Source organism: Ictalurus punctatus, chromosome 9 (assembly GCF_001660625.3).
Source record: "Ictalurus punctatus breed USDA103 chromosome 9, Coco_2.0, whole genome shotgun sequence".
NCBI classification, from domain to species: domain Eukaryota; kingdom Metazoa; phylum Chordata; class Actinopteri; order Siluriformes; family Ictaluridae; genus Ictalurus; species Ictalurus punctatus.
In genome coordinates this window covers 3,202,437-3,219,843 of record NC_030424.2, presented here as the reverse complement: position 1 = coordinate 3,219,843, position 17,407 = coordinate 3,202,437, and the positions used below count along the sequence as shown (strand labels likewise).

General features: G+C 43.8%; 2 protein-coding genes across 5 annotated transcripts in view; one reads left to right on the top strand and one right to left on the bottom strand.

Annotated features, from left to right (window-relative positions):
* Positions 1 to 17,407, top strand: part of tfb1m (transcription factor B1, mitochondrial) — a 28,112-nt gene that overhangs the window by 6,007 nt on the left and 4,698 nt on the right. For all 3 annotated transcript variants that reach the window (XR_006983026.2, XM_017475900.3, XM_017475899.3), the window contains exon 7: positions 17,145 to 17,272. Coding sequence is in view for 2 of the 3 variants with exons in the window: in XM_017475900.3 (XP_017331389.1) it covers positions 17,145 to 17,272 (128 nt within the window). In the remaining variant the exon portion in view is untranslated. The remainder of the gene's footprint in view (positions 1 to 17,144; positions 17,273 to 17,407) is intronic.
* On the bottom strand, positions 6,997 to 17,389 carry LOC108269830 (claudin-20). 2 transcript variants are annotated; one of them, XM_017475901.3, is made up of 2 exons: positions 16,358 to 17,389; positions 6,997 to 11,018 (listed from the first exon to the last, which is right to left on the bottom strand). In XM_017475901.3, the coding sequence occupies exon 2, from the start codon at positions 10,936 to 10,938 to the stop codon at positions 10,207 to 10,209; it is 732 nt and encodes a 243-aa protein (XP_017331390.1). In that variant the 5' UTR covers positions 10,939 to 11,018; positions 16,358 to 17,389; the 3' UTR covers positions 6,997 to 10,206. The 2 variants fall into 2 exon arrangements, with proteins under 2 accessions (XP_017331390.1, XP_017331391.1); XM_017475902.3 differs by lacking the exon at positions 16,358 to 17,389 and adding an exon at positions 11,459 to 13,640.

The following is a 17,407-nucleotide window of genomic DNA, read 5'->3' as shown; positions in this document are numbered from 1 at the left end:
CGTTGGCTTCTTTAAACTGCTGACTGCATTTTTCCGCTTTGTTGATAAACAGCAGCACGCGGCGGCGGCGGCACGATTGTTCTGCCGTATTGTTTGGGCTGGAAATGAGCGGGAGCGGATCGTCGTGGCTGTATAGCCGTGATAGGATTTGTGAAGGGTTAGCGCTTCCTCTCTCCGTGTGGATTTCTTATACACACCCCGCTTTCTTCCTGGATTAAGGCTGCTGTAGTGTTTTAAGACAATACCGTCGCGTCGTGTGAGACAATGTGTGTTTGGGCGCGTTAATACACTCTGAAGGCTGAGCGGGTTTATTTATAATCGCAGGAATGACGTGATATGGACGTGCTGCTAGACGTGTTTTTAACGCGTCGTGGTTTATGTCTGGCCGTCGTGTTTCAGTGCTGCGAGGCTCCTTCTTCTGTCACGTTGAGTGACTTCGCTCGTCCTTGAAGGCTGCCGTACATGCTGATTGGCTGAGCTGTGTGTGTGTGTGTGAGAGAGAGCTAGCACCACAGGCCCCCTGCACTCCCAACCTACGCCAACATGTATCACACACACACACACACACATCCTCCTACCTGACATTTATTTAACATTAACACACACACTGCTTACGCAACGGCTGCTCGTTAGAGCTGCACCATTCCATCATTTGTTAATCATTATTGCGATATCGGTATTTGCAGTACTGATATTGTTTTAAATGAAATAAATATTAAGTAAATAAAAACAATGAGAAATAAAGAAAGAAAAATGAAAAAAGATCTAATAAAACTGAAAGAAAATAAACCCAATAAGCTTAAGTCGTATAATCACCTTCCATGGACTTGCAATGCAGCTTGAAAATGCCTTAATATCACGATACTCGAGGACGTTTTCTACGATACACGATGCGCATCACGACATTTAATTTCGCTAACAAACTGTCCGCAAAACAGGTGTGAAATAAACAAAACCTTTCTTTTAAGACAAAGATCACGTTTTTTATAAAAAGATTACGTCACATCAATGGCATCCATTCAGTACAGTTTAACTTGTAATTATTAAAAATGTTAAAAAAAAAAAATAAATACCAACAATATCTCAGAAAAGTGTATCGTGAAATCGTTTATCGCAATATTGATATTATATTGATGTATCGCCCAGCCCTATTTCATTTTCACCCAACGCTTGTGATTTTAGATTGTTGTGGAGGGGGAAAAAATTAAGCGTAATAGTTTTTAGAAAATAACAGTATAGGAATAATAGTGAAAGAGTTTTAAAATTTTAAACAGCAATATCAGTGTGTGTTTATTGATTTGATTTATTTTTAAATCGCAGTATCCATGATTTTGGAAACGTGTAATTTATCACGATATTTATATTTTATTTCCTCATGTAACCCAGCCGTAATCCTGACCAATCAGATATTCCTCATAATGCATGACTGAATCATTTTGGTTGAAATATATATATATATATATATATATATATATATATATATATATATATATATATATATATATATATATATATATATATATATAATATATATAATTATAAGGTGGGTTTTCTCCAGCTGTGCGTCCCTTTAAATGTGTTTGTGGCGGGGGAAAACATCTTCTTGGAAATGATCTCGACTCAGAAAGCATATCTAATTAGACTGATCCCCTTTGCATTTGGTATTAGGGAGTTTAATTTCAGTGTATTCTTCGCTTAAATTCTGAAATATTCTCTCTTGAGGCGCTGTAGCGTTTGGACCAAGATTCCTGTCTGAGTCTCGCTCTCGCATAAATCAGAGAAGAGCTTCAGGCTTTTCGGCGGCTTCTGCATCCAAGCAGCGGAGCTTCAGAGCCATGACAGACATACGCTTTGTGGCCTGACCCTGTAGCAGTGTCCCCTGCCTACGCGCGCACACACACACACGCGCACACACACACATACACAAGAGAAAGTGTCCAGAGATAGATTAACGACAGCGATCGATCAGGCAGCAGAGCGAGGCGTGGAGAGGCTCGAGCACATGCTTGTCCTGAGGAATGTCTCCGTCAGCTCCACTCCCAGCCTTCGAGGGGATGAAAACACACACACACACTTCCCTGATGACCTCGAGATCACAAGCAACACTCACCAAAATGTGAATATTAGATCAATTGCAGATTTAAGAAGTATGCTACATTATTAAAGAGGTTTTAGACCTGTAACAGTCATATTTTGCCTTACAACAAAACAGTTAGTTGATTCATTTAAAGCTTGATTATGCGTTTTTTTGTTTTTTTTTTGAAAATTTTCATGACACTGAAATTAGCCCAGCCTGAACATAGACCAGAGCTGCTCATCCCTGCCTCTTTTCTCTAACAAGGGGGCAGGACTGAGCAGCTCTGGTCTGTGTGTGGGCTAGGCTAATTTCAGGGCCAGAAAAACGCATACTCAAGCTTTAAATGAAGAAAGCGGTTAGATCCATTGTATGGCAAACTGTTAATAGGACATTTTTGCAAAATAACCATCCTCATTTCACGCACGTTAACGTGACCACAGGATAAATCCCCCCCACGCATGCTCCAGGTGGTTATTATATAATGATTATCCGAAATATTTTGCTATACTGTATGATTTTACGTTGCATGTTAGTTTGTTTTTTTAAATCTCAGACGGCTTATGTGCTTCAAACAGAGGAGGCGAGGTCGGTTCCGGGGGAAGGAGATGACATGTCAGTGTTTAAATTATAATTGTAATTCACCTCGCAAACAGCAGAGGGCTCTAGAAATTACAAACTGCTGCTTTAAAACTGCTTCGACAGCTACTCTAGAACGGTTTCTTTTATTTGCCCGTGTCAGGATTCCATTATCGCAGAATGTCAAAAACTTTCCATAGCACAGAACGATGACCACCGTGAGGATCACAGCACCCGTTATGATAAACGGAGCCAGATCTGATATCCAAATGGGGTCAAATGAGGTATCAGGGGTATACAAAAGCCCGTGGCAGCTTTCCCTTAATACATCAAGTCTCAAGGTTAAATCTAAAAATACGCCTGTTTAAAATTTGGCCACTTAAATGGTTCAGAAGCGCAGCGAGCTGGATCACGGCCAAGTTTCTTTAAGCTCCAGGTCTAGAACGTGGTTCTGTGTATAGAACGGAAGAACGTAGATGTACTTATTTTCTAATCATCAGTAATCCAAGCCTTGGCTAGGCAAGGTCAAAGCAGTAAATGCTCATAATTCAGACAGTATCAGATGAATATTCAGTAATTTACAGCGCGGCCTCGGTGTACGCAGCTGTCGCAGGTTCTGTAATAATGTCTGGAGTTTATTGCGGAATTCAGTGGAGGGAGAGGGTAATAAATCTCGCTCCCTTGTGCCTCGGTAATAGCTTGATTTGAAAATTACTGGTGCTGCCTTTTTTTTTTTTTTTTGGCCCGAAGTCCACTGCAGTGTGCGCGCAGAATAACAGGACGCTCAGATCTATACATTACAAGAAGGGTCTCGAGTAAAAACGGTGCGCTGTGCCTCGAAGGCAGACGGCTGAACGTGTGCATCGGTACGTGATGCTCAACACCTCCCACCTCGTTGTGCTCGTCACGGAAGGTTGAACACCGCAAAACAAAAGCGTGTTTATCCACGCCTTCTGAACATTCCCGGAGAGTTTTCGCGCACCCCGTGCATAATCGACCCTCGCCTGCGCTCCAGAAACGTTTTTTTAAACGTTATAAACGACGCTCAGCCGAGTGAGCCGACCGCGAACGTTCCCGGGACGCGGTTCTATTTGTTGCGGCCTTAACGTGAGGGTTTTTCACGCGAGAGCATAAAATAAAACCCCGAAGCAGTGAAAGAGTGCTCTGTGTGGAATATTACAAGCTGTGAATTGTCAGATAGGATACTCTCCCGGGCCCATCGTGCCTGTCTCAGCAGTTTACGGCCCACCAGGCAAGGGCAGGATCGTCAGTCTTGAGAGATATGCCCTGGGGTTAGAGCTGCTGAGGCATCAAGGAAAGGTCAGAGTATGTGTGTGTGTGTGTGTGTGTGTGTGTGTGCAAGAGAGCGAGATACACAGTTATATTCTCCCATATATTCTATCATATCCTGTCCTGTTCGAGGAAAATTTGCCCACTGCATACTAGTGCTTCTGCTTGCTTGGGATGAAAACCGCGCCTGTATATGCGCTGATATGGCGATTTTTTTTTTTTTCTAAGGAGAAATGTGTTTGTTTAATGTTTTATGGAAGGAGTCTCCAGTGTCAGCACTTTAACAGTCAGAGGGAAAGCTGTAACTTTTTATTATTATTATTATTATTATTATATTTATTTATTTTTTATAAACGTTCGGACATTTTCAGAACTTTAGAGGAATCCGCCACTTCGGGACATGCTGCTTCAGGAAAATAATCGACTTTGGTGGGACGAGTGCAGTACATTTGCATGGTGTAAGTTCTTCTACCAGAGAAATCATGAGCAAAAACACAGCGCTGTTTGAAGAATGAGAAATGTATATTTCGGGGAGCGTGTGATGCTAAACAAGTCGAACGCGGTACGGAAATCCCGCCCCTCAGGCAAAATTTTATTGTCTGGATTCTTACACTGATGCTTGGGCAGATATATACGGCACCTTGCTTTGGTAGTTGTTTACGCCATTTCTGTCGGATTCGTCGTTCCCATCCGTGTGCGGTGTATAGATCTCTCGCCACTCGAGAAGAGAGCAGTCCGGTCTCGTATGACTGAGAAGCACTGCCGGGGAGCATCGCCAGGCTGGTGCACAGACTTTACCAGCAGGACTTTGGTTGTGATTTGTAATTAGCATAAATTCACATGATCTTGCTCTACACGAACTCCTCTTGCTTTAATCCCGCTATCCGAGTCTTGGTTCTTCTCAAGGTTTCTTCTTAATGTCTTCGGGGAGATTAAAGACCTTCTGCGTGGTGTTTAAACCCACAGATAACGGATAGATCAATTTAAAATCGGAAAGTTTAACGGCGAAGAAGTTCCGATTCAGTGCGGGCGTTAAACGACCCTCGGGGTTTCAGTCGTGAATCACAATCCGTCACTTCTGCACCGTAGTCCAGAGACCCATTAAGCAAATGTAGGTTAAACACACAGGACTCCTTCTACTTCGTTCTAGATTTTCCTTGTGAGGTTTCATAACCGTTTATTTCCTGAATAATCGTAGCTGGATGGACGTTTTGTTCCGAAGAGGAAACATGAAAAAGCCTCCGTGTCAATATTGATTTAAAGCGCAATTAGGCTGAAGAGTCAACCAGCCGTGGTACATGCCACTGGTATTCGTACGCAGCGTCCTCGTAGGAAGGAGCCATTTATAACGCGGGTTGCCGAGTCTGCCGGCTCGCCGTCGGGCACGTTAGGCTGAAAGCGGATGATGAGACATGGCAGGTCTGCGAGGACACGTACAGGACGGCTCGGTCTGCGTGACACGGCTCACGGCGAGCCGATTTCAGCACCATCAACACACTCTTGGCTGCAATGTGCTGCAACCTGGATGACTAACCTGCTGCTCCACAGCCTGCCGACCCTTATTACACACACACTCTGACATCTCAGTGTATTCATGTGTACTGATGAGGAACCCAAAAAAGAAAATCTGCTGTCAATAGATGAGTCAGTGACGCCTTAAAGGGGCAGTTTGTAATGTTCAACATCTTCGAGATGGTTAATCATTGATGTAATTTCAACGATGGCTTGTCATGGTGCTTTGACTCCTGGCATTTTTGGCCCTGAATGACATCACAGACTTTTATTTATTATTATTTATTGATTATTAATTTTTTTGTACCTCCTGATCAGTCAGGTCGCAATCTGAGAGGCAAGGAAGAAATACAAATATAGAGGACAAAGTGCTGGTGAAAAATGAGTCGTCATGGAGATTTAGGACATGCTGAATAGAAAAATATTTCATTCCGGTGTTGAAGTGTTACTAAAAATAAAAAAACCATGTGCGTAATTTATTTATTTATTTATTTATTTATTTATTTATTTATTTTTAAAGATGTTCTCCGGTATGTGATGTAACGTCCCTCTTTTAACTGACTGTCGAGTCACGCATGCAGCTAAAATTCTCGTGATTTTCTGTCTCCAAAGCTATAGCAAAGACAAACGTATGACTGATAGTATGTAGGACCGGTAAGAGCATCCTAGCACAAAAGAAACACCTAGTGTGAAAGCATTCGGTAGTTTTCCTGTTACAGGTTTACATTTTCTGGCCCAGAAAAGCCAGACTGGAGCTCTGAGCCCATCTGTGAATCAACCAGCTGCAGGTTAGGAAACATACAGAGCGGTTTGGTTTGCAGTGGGAACGTGGTAAGCTGGTTAATGTTTTTTTGCCATTGCAATTCATCTTGGAGGCAGCAGGGGGCGGCAGAAAAATGTGCAAACTGCTCCTTTAATCCAGAGGGACGTTGACAAAATCCAGCAGTGATGTCTTGCATGTTTTTGTTTTCTGTACTGTACTCCTCTTTTGTTCGTTTCCTACAGAAGCGATGACGGATTTAAAAAATAACGAAAGAAAACGCGTCTATAGGGATTAAATAGAAATAGCACACCGGCCTACACACTCGCACAGCACAGTGGGATCTGAGGAAGAGGGAGGGAAAAGACAGAAAGAATAACAAAAAGAGTCAGCAGTAAATAAAGAAAAAGGCTTCTTTTTTTCCTTTTTTTTCTTTTTTTTTTTTTTAGACAAACTGCGTCCACAAAATAGTTTTATTAATAAAAAATAGAACTACTTGCACAAGCAGACTGAAACAACAGCAGAGTCACACGTGAAGCTCATTTCTCTGCAAAATCAAGAAGTGCTGAAGCGTCCACAAAAATAAGCTGCGTCCGTCCCCCCGAGAACCCTTCAGTTATCCACCAAACAGAACCGCGGCCCGAGCAGCGGCTGAAGCTCGTGTTTTAACGCGCTAACGAAAGGTACACTGCATAACATGGGTTTACGCCTTTTTTTTTTTTTTCCCCTCCTTTTTTATTTATTTATTTATTTTTTGGCCTGACGCACTTCGAACACACTATTTACGTTTAATCTGCTTTTTATTTAGCAATATATTTAATCAAAACATCTGCAGTAATATGGGCTTACACAAGTAAAGGTGTAAAAAAAAATAAAATAAATAATAATAATAATAAAAAGGAAAAGCGTCGTCTTCTTATAAAGAAGATTCACTATAAACATGCCTGGGTTTTAAAACTGAGAACTGCATATACATATATTCTCTTCAATAAAAGGTCAGATCAAATCAATCAAGCTGCCAAACTGGCGAGAAGTTTTATTTATATATATATATATATATATATATATATATATATATATATATATATATATATATATATATATATATATATATATATATATATATAGTGTAGATAATATACTGCATCACAGAACTTTGCAGAAAGGAATCCCAAAGCATGAGAAATATTTTTAAAAAATTATATATATCCTGAAGTGCTGAATAGAAATGGCTTATGAACATGAAATGATTGCTTTGTTGGAGTTATGTAATCCTCCGTGTTGAACCTGACAAGATGGAGGATACGTTAAATAACTGTTACATCACATAACAGTACATTTTTATATATATGTGTGTGTGTGTGTGTGTGTGTGTATATAAATACCATGGATTTGGCACATTCACAGCTGAAACAATGGCAGTGTATGGACAGATCAATAGGGCATGAGGAGGAGAAAATTATTGCATCGAGTAATGCTAGTCATTATGGCGCGAGCGCTGGCACAGTGGGCTGAGGGGTGGGGTAATCTGCCCCAGGAGGGCATCTCCGTGCCCACTCAGCACGCCCACGGATGCCTGCGAGAGGGAGAAGCTGGGCAGAGCCATCTGCTCGCCTGTGGGAATCTGCTCGAGAGGAAGAATGCGCTGTGCCATCCATCAGCGCCAGGGCTTGCTTTCCAAGCTCAGAGCAACATGGAATAAATTCCTTGTCTCAGCAGAGCAGGAAGGCATGTCTACGCCGAAGAAAAGGCTCGGAAAGCAAACACGCCACTCCTATAGGATGTTAACGCACCAGGAAATAATGCGCGTGATAGCGTTGATGCACTGGATGGGGACAAAAAAAAAAACCCCAAACATGGTTCTTTCTCCATACGCAAGGTAGCAGCGGTATCCATATTCAGGGGTGCCAATATTTACGGTTTAGCTGTAACGTTACTGTAGTGATCTTGGTTGCTAATCTTCATTGACTACACCTGTGCTAAGAGTTATTTTGGCTACCATGTTCTTGCTGCCGATTATCTGCACCTTTGCATACGGACATGGAGAGAACGAGGACTGGGATGAGGATGAGGATGGCACTGAGAAATCACTGGAGCTTGAGATGAAGAGCGATCTCCTGCTGGTGCAAATCTGACGGCAGATGCACTGCTGATGGGAACCGGCCCGAAAGATAAAGGGGGAGAGAACGCGTCGGTGCCAGCGTCAATATCGGCGTCACTGCTATGAAAATTCCGCCTCGTTACGATATTCTGTATAATATAATGTATAATATAATAGTGCAGGGTTCAGGTTAGCTCCTCCCACACGAGTGTGTTCTGGAGGGTTCTTTGGATCGCCGAATGAAACCGAGGTGACTTCTAAAGAGCCGAAAGCAAACACACACGCACACACTCTCTTTTTCCCTCTAGCTCACTGACTCACACAGACCTCCAAACACGTACACACATATTTGGGTGCGGGATTCGGTTTCCATAGCAGTGAATATTGACGTGGGTTTGAAAAGAGGAAAGAAAAAAAAGCACCCATGCAGCTCACTTTGTGTGTGTGTGTGTGTGTGTGCGTGCGTGCGTGTGTGTGTGTGTGTGTGTGAGAGAGATAAAGCAGTAAACAGCATGCACTGAGCAAGCTTAACCAAAAAACACATCACATACAGACATCATGTTCTGTTCTGGATGTGCTGGTGTGTGTGTGGTGTGTGTGTGTGTGTGTGTGGTATCATTCCCAGCAGCCCCATTCGCTCTCTAATCACGTTCCCCACCCGAAAAAAAAAAAAAAAAACCCCAACCGGCTCGCTATAATGTTCTAGATTTTTTTTCTTTTTTTTTTTTCTCATTTAGGCACAGGCAATGTGGCTATGTCTCAAGTCTCTACCAGGCATTCCGCTGCATTATGCACAGGCTCCGAACAGCATGCTGAGGCAACAATCATATCAATCATTCTATCAGCTAACAAAATAAGACAAGAGATTTCATTAGTTCTACTATTACTCAAACGGACCGGGCCGGAGAGTAAAAAGAAAAAAACAACAGGCTTTCCCATGCTATTGCCTTTAGGGGACGTATTGCCGACTTACTTTGAGCAGAGGTTACGAAAACATCGTTAGCAGCTAACTGATTGCTTTTCATTTCTAATCTTTGGGGAAGGGGTTATGACTAGGGATGCATCGATAGCTATGCTCTTATTGGCGCCATACCGTGTTCTCGTTTGCTTGTATTCGTAAAAAAAAAACAAAATACAAATTAAAAATGTCCCGCCGATACCAGGCGACACTACGTAACGACAGATGGCACGAATCGCGAGCGACATGGCCTGCATACTGAAAATATACGACAAATATCAAGAGGAGGTACTACGGTATCTTCGTACAATACGAGTAAAACATCTTAAACGTGAAACTCAAGGAGTTCAGCGGTAACAGGCGAGGGGGAAAAAACGTCTACAGATAACGCTAGGTACGTGAAAATAAATAACAGGATATTGTTCTTACGCAAGATCAGTCGTTGACTACGAGGAATTTCAGACACAAACGTACTTTATTTAGTGCAAAAGCGCGAACTACGGTAGCTTGCTAATTCACTTCAGCTGGCTAATGTTACAAAGAACACGTTTTTATGGCAACGGATTGTAGCAGGGAAGCATAAACGGCGCCGAAGAAAAGGAAATGTTCCTCGACGCCTTTTGATTGACCGATCAACATGAAGTCGGTTACTCATTTCGTCATATTGAAAATAACGTTATCGATGCATCCGTAGTTATATGTGGGGGAGTTATTTCTGTCTGACTAATCCGCTCGCCGGGAATCCTTCTAATACACTCCGATAGCGGAGGTCTGCGTTCTATTTGTCGTCCGCTCGCTCCGACATCGCTCATCGGTTACGCACGACTCGTCCGTTCTGAAACTTTGGGAATTCCTCCACTATTTTGTGCTTCTAGAAGAGGAAGATGGGACGAGTGTGTCACAGTCATCGTCCTGCTCTCCCGCCGTTCGCGTTACACGTAGTCCTGCAGGCTGTATCCCGTCTTATTATCCAGAGGCGAGAGAGTGCAGTACTGGTGCTGGAGCTGGTCTAAGTGCTGCTGCTGGAGGAGCTGCTGCTGCTGCTGCTGGAGTAAGAGTTTATCCGGAGGCAGCAGGACCAGATCCTGAGGGCCGTGACGCTTGCCCGAGCACGACAGGCAGAAGATGAAGCCTCCGGCGAGAAGCAAACCGGACGAGACGAACGCGACGTAGACCGCGCCGCCCGGTTCAAACTTGTTGCTCTCGGGTACACTGGCATCCAAAAAGCTGGAGATGACCTCGTTGGTGTACCACGACGCAGGCACCAGGCACAAGAACCCGGAGGCTACGAAGCAGGCTCCGGCAGCTAGGGCGGCGTGACGTTTCGCTCTCCTTCCGCCGCCCCAGTGCGTGCATTTGAGCCCGAGCGACGCCAGGCAGAGCCCGAGCGCGGCCAGGACGCAGGACAGCACCATGGTGGTGCGCGCCGTCTGCAGGTACGCAGGCAGCGCCAGTATGGAGTACTTGAGCGTGCAGCTGAACATCCCCGTGCTGTACCAGGTGCAGTCCATCCACAGGCCCTGCATCTGCGAGATGACCGTGATGATGCTCGAACCCACGTCTGCGCTCACCTTCCAGTTGGGCAGCAGTGTGGCGACCGTGGCGCCCAGGATGCCGAGCAGAGCCAGCACAAAGCCGAAGATCTGCGTGCCCGTGGACGCCATCTTGACCAATCCGTCTGCCTGGACACCATTCACACGGGCGCTCGACTAGGCGTCCTGTTCTCTTCAGCACCAGTGCCTACCTGAGGAAATAAACAGAGAACTGAGTGAGTAATCGTGCGAGTCCGCCTCCTCCTCCTCCACCTCCTCATCCACCTCCCCTTCGGCACTTTCCCTCACCCTGAACAAAGGATAACAAACGACAGTCTTACAGGAAAGGGACAGTCTGATCTTTTTGGTGGCTCTGTGAAATGCCTTGTGTTTATATATATATATATATATATATGCAGTGTACCTAACGAGAAACAGGATTAAAGCAGGTTGCATGGTATTTCCCCGTGCACACACGCGCGCGCGCACACGCACGCACGCACGCGCGCGCGCACACCGGGTAATCAAATAAAGTAATCATTAAAATGCGCTAAAGGCTGAAACATGGTCATGCGATGTGTCTGTGGAGTTTAAAACGAAAGAATTAAGCTAGCTGTAGGAAAACAGCTCATAGATTTAAATGCATCCTTACCTCGGACTGGTGCAGAGCCACACACACACACACACACACGCACGAACAAACACGCGCGCACACACCGCAAACGCAGTGAAAACACGCGGTATGAGCGATGCTGCGGGTTTAAAGCGCGCGCACACAGCATCCATGTTCTCCTCAGCAGCAGGAGAGGAGAGTACATCACCGGTCTCTCTCTCACACACACACACACACACACACACACACCCCCTCCTGCATGCTGTTTTCCTTCTCTCTGCTATTTTACCATTTTATTTGGGGTTTTTCTTTTTAACCCCCGGCTCATATTGAAAGTATTCCCACTCAGTTGCCATGAATTTGTCCCTGGTAATAATGTGTTATACTTGTAGAAAAAAGATTAATGACTCTAATTATTATTTGTTTAATTATTTTTTTTTTAATCATTAATTTATAATGAATTTGAATGGATTTAACAAACCGTCACTTGGGTGTGAATGCGAATCCAATCTGGCAACCCGGCTGTAGACCGTTATTCATAAGGCAGAGAACTAACGTTATACTTTAAACGTTTCTTTTTGTCAAACACGTCTTTTTGCTTTTAGTTTGAATCGTATCGACCTCTTTCGGGGATTTATGTAGCAGTTGCCTTCGTAAAGCACTTTTTTAATTTTATTTTATTTTTTATTTAAATAAACTTAAACAGCAGCTAGCATAACTAGCCCTTAGGCTAATTCGCTAAAAAATCAACAACAAAAGAATATAACGTTACCAGACACAAAATGTATAAGCCCAATTAATTCAAATTGTCATCATTAGTGTGTATTTAAGGTATAATTATTACCAGAGTACTACATATTCGTAGAAATGTGTTGTTTTTCTAAAGTATTTTTTTTAAATTTTGTGTTAACCAGTAATATTTTACCTCACATTTACTTCTATTTGTGCCCGTTGCGTCACTGTTATTTTATAAACTATACCTGGCATGTACTAGCCTAAATAAAATACATAAACTAAATATATGTGCTATAAAGTCAAACATGATTCGCATATTTAGGTGTTTTAAGGTACAATGCTTCCAAAATGACACAAGTTTCACCATCGCACCATTAACCATGTTAATCCTATTAATCAGGATTATTTATTAGGTGCGGGTGATTCTACGTGGGACAATTAGATACTGTTCGTTATGCGTGAAATCATTATATGTGAATGTGGACGGTCCTTGACCTTTCATCTGGCCAGATGTTTGAGACGCTCGGTGCGTCTAAGGACCTGTCCCCCTTTTCTCTAGTATTCAAGGTGAACTTGATTTGGTTTAATCTGAGCCACACACACCGTTTACATGTTCTATAAAGCAGGGACCTGAACTCCAAGCAGTTGCCCCGCCCCTTCCATCTCCCTTCTGTGGAGGAGATGGAGGTGGTTATACGACCTTGATTCATGAATGACAAAGAGGATGGAGAGAGCGTGCACTCGGGGCTGATTTTATAAAGACTGCATGCCAACCTAATGCGGTTAGCTTTAACTCGATTACTCGACTCAAGTCTTTTTGACGTGCGTGTCCTCTGGTCCAGTCTTCAGCGCCTTTCTTATTGATGTCGCGTTCATCCCGAATCAATACTTGTAGTAAACCAAACGCAAACCCTAGAAACAGCTCGCGCTCGTGCTTTCTCTTCTGCTGACCTTCAGTTAACACGTTCTCGGGTTTCGGTGGCACGAACAGTGTCTGGGTTTTTTTGGGCTGACATTTTGTTTCTTCACCAAGGAACATCTAAGGCGGATGTTCTTAACCTTGTTTGGCCATGTTAAGGGACCATACTTCCTCCACCCCAAACCACAACCACTCCTATAATAGCAATTATTCGACATATACGCCTACTATTTGGAAAATTCAGAGTAAATAAGTGCACAAAGAACGGCTGGTGATGTTCTTATTTAACAATTCAAATTTATCATAACGAATCGATATGAACAGAAACTTCTCGCTCATAACAGTTAATTGATGTACGTCAAAGGCGGAAGATAGGTTTGTTATATTTATACAGTTTAACAACAGCGCCACTACGGTCTGGTGTAAATTGGGTGTGATTGTGAATTTTTTTTATCGTTGTTGTTGTTGTTAAACTTTCATTAAGCTTCACAGTTAAAATTTTCCATTAATCAAGTTTATTTGCATAAATAACCGTATAAATACTTCCACTTCATGGTTGAGAAGCTGCGACCTAAGGGTTGATGCTGAAAGTGTGTGGTGTGGGGGGGGGGGGGGGGGGGGTCATTAAAAAATGTATATTTAAACAAAAGGGAATGAAGAAAGCTGCTAACATGCACCAAGGGAATGTGAAGGCGTGGGGCGTTATTAAAAGCACGCTGCTCTGGTTTTTATCACCTCTTCTCCGAGGCTTCACTGGACATCATGATCCTTTCTCTAGAAATTTATATCCAATTTGCATTCGCTTTATTTTCAGGACATGACTGCTTTGCTCCCCCCCCCACCCCCACCCCGCGTCAAAGCTTTTCATACTTCACAGATTTAGCTGAATGTGCAGTTTGTTCCCCAAGGTCGCCCTCAGAATGACCTTGTTTCAGCATCCCCACCAAACGAGCGTTCTTGTTAATATAAATGCAAATCGCGTTCTGACGCCGATGCGTCTCCGTCCGTTTGCGTCCTGTTTTACTGGGCGATCGTGTCTTTCGAACATCGCGCTCGCATTACCATCCATCGGTGACGTTTCGTTTGCGCTCGCGTTTTCAAAAGCCGTTCCTTTTTCACCCGTTCGCCCTTGGAGATTCTCTACGAAATGCGTCTCGGTCGAGATCTGAGGATATCCGGCAAGACTTTTGCTTCTTCTCCATGCCTTGGGGTGTTCCTTGAACACAGAGAGTACTTTTTAATTTATTTATTTATTTATTTTCTTCTGCACAGCGGCAGGAACTGCAGCACGTCGCCACTTTCCCCTTCCACCACAGCTAAAGTACTTGCGTGTGTCTTTTGGACGCGCGATCATGATTTATGCAGGACTGTTTTCTCACTCCTGTCAGCTCCTGTATTCCCCGGCTGGATATTGAATTGTTCACTGTCTGTTATGTTCAGGAATGATCGTGTTGGTGTTGAGGGATCTCCACCTTGCTTCGGTCATTCCCGATAACAAAAAAATGACCAATTACCCGTCACTCCCTATTGGCTGGAGGTGAAAATGGGTGAGGGGACTTTGAGAATTATGTGGATGAAAACAGGCATAGAATTGTCCGTCACTTACGCAGAGGTTGTTGACGAGAGAGAGAGAGTGTGACTTTGTGTAATCGCATCGTAACACAATTACCGGACCACATCTGTCCTACCTTATTGATGGTCGCTGCCAAAAATTGTGAGCTTGTATATTTTTGCGCACGCATTCGTAATTATTATGCTTCAGAAATTCAGGGCCTCGATTCTTATGGCGGATGGGGGGGGGGGGGGTTCCTTCGTACGGTGTTTTCAGGAGCATTTACATGAGGACATTTGGTGAAACTCGGTCAGTTTTACATTAACGATGAAAGAAAGCGATCTAAAACAAATACATGAATTAAGACTAGCTGTTTGATTAGGACAAAAGTAATAGCAGCCCATAAAAGCCATCACGCTGCAATGGCTGAGCTGCATTACCGGAAGGTTTAGCACACTTTGCATTTAGGAGTTGCTGTTTCAGTGTTTAGTCATGCCTTTTATGGAATTTTGTGGGTGTGGCTAGATGTAAATCAGCTGTGCCATAAACGCATAGGCATTTATGAACGTAATTTTTGCATTATATTTTATTACATTTTTATTCATTAAAAAGACAAAAATCATACTTTAAAAAAAAAAAAAAAAAAATTCCTCCGCAAAATAAGTAACTTCACGTTCAAGTTCGGTAGATTTATCGACTAAAAGTTTTTATCGACCCGAGACGTAAATGGAGTCTTGTTTACGAGTAGTCCGTTTGGAGAGGTTGGAATTTATGACCGGGCGCTTGTTTAGTTTTTTTCTGCTTGCTTTAAATGCACGGATGAAATGAACCCTTGTAATCCATGGTCCAGCGTGCATATTTGTGGGAACAAGGAATGAGTCTTGAGAAAGCAAAGGTCTCGGGCGGATTGATGAGTCCTTCTCGGAGTTTCGGATCACTTAAATGCAGAATATCTTCTAAGCAGTGATGGTGGCACAGCGTTTATTTGAGAGGAAGGTTTTTCGTGTGCTAAGGTGATCAGGACTGGATTAATGGCGAGAGCGGAATATATTACTACAGAGCGGGCGAGTGATAGGGCCGTGTAGCTGCTGTGTCATAAATCACACTCCAGAGTGACTGGGACTGTTCAAATGGAAGAAATGCTGCATGTATAGTCGCAATATCGACCTCCCCCTCCCCCTCCCTCGTCCCATACCAACCCCCCAACACACACACACGCATACACACACTGCCTGCAGAATGAAAATATATATATATATATATATATATATATATGGTGTAATTACTACAGGAGAGAGAGAGTCTACAGGAGATGAGTGTTTTTAAATGATCATCGATTTCACTGATGTGTCGTTTTCTAATTAACGAGACGAACGGCGGTGTGCGATGCTTTGCGTCTCGTTACGAAGTTGTGAGGAGAAGTGCAGAGCTGCTGATGGGCTTCCCGCATCACCGCAGCACGCGAAAGTTAACCGCGATCCGGCGCAGAGCCGAGCGAACGTCCGTTCAGGCGTCGGACGAACGAATCGACAGCGAATCAATTACGGCCGCGGCGTTTTCATTCTCCCGCCGACTAATCGAGTCCCCCCCCCATCCCCTTCCAAATTCTCATCGTGCCAGCGCTAAATTAAACGGCGAGGCAGAAATGAAAACTAAAACGCCTCGTCGCTGCAGCACTACACTACACAACACGGTGAGAGTAGCAGGAAAGAAGGAGACCCTGCAGACGTACCTGTTAGAGATGTAGTCGATGACGGTCGTCTCGGCGTGATCATGTCCGTATCCGTTTTTTTTTTCTTTCCGAGGTTATCTCTCAATCTGTCCACCGGGAAGAAACGATAGAACAGCCCATATGGTGCTCTTCATTCACGAGGGAGAAGGTCCAGAAATGTATACTCCTCCGCTCAAAAGCGCTCGCTCGCTCGCTCGCTCTGGCTTGTGCGCGGTTCCTTTTCTTTTTTTATACTGCTCACAATGAAAGGAAGAGCTGTGCCTCGGAGTGGAGGAAAAAACGAGACTGTGAGGGAGGGAGATGTGAGGAGGAGAGCAGCATCGCTCTGCTCTGCTCGTTCTGGCGCGATTACTTCAACAGTTTGTCATATCAGCTTAGCGCTGACTGGAGGATTGTATTTATATATATATATATATCTATATATATCTATATATAATATATAGAGAGAGAGAGAGATGAGTCAAGGCCAAATGTTGGTTCACCCCCTCACCAATCCCAGCATCAAATCAATCGTGAACATTCTCGTTTGTATGTTTTGATGTGTCAGTTTTTGACGAGACTCTCAGCAGACGTTCTTTTGTTTTCACGGCCCCTTCAAACAGGTGTTACTGTGGCAACTGCTGCGTCATTGCCTTCCCTTTTCTACCACTCATCCTATCCTCCCGCTAGCCGTCAATCTCCCTCCCTCCCTCGCCGTGTGCATGCGTGTACGTGGGAGTCCTGCTTCACTGTGATTGTGTTCTCCATGTTCATGTGTGTTTTTATGTTTGTGTGTGTGTGTGTGTAGGTGGACGTGGGGGTGGTACACTTCACTCCTCTGGTGAAGCCACACATCCAGCAGCCCTTTAAGCTGGTGGAGAAAGTGGTCAGGAACGTCTTTCAGTTCCGCAGGAAGCACTGCTACAAAGGACTCGAGTAAGCGCTCCGTACCTTCTCTTCTCCGCTTCCTGCATTTTTATTTACTAACCGTCGCCCGAGCCTCATGAGTAACGCCTTCCTGGTCCCCCTTCAAACTTGCTCACGATTCGGGTGCCAATACTTATGCACCAG

Excerpts from the sequence above, each read along its gene's own strand:
- LOC108269830 (XM_017475901.3), bottom strand. The coding sequence starts at position 10,938 with ATGGCGTCCACGGGCACGCAGATCTTCGGCTTTGTGCTGGCTCTGCTC.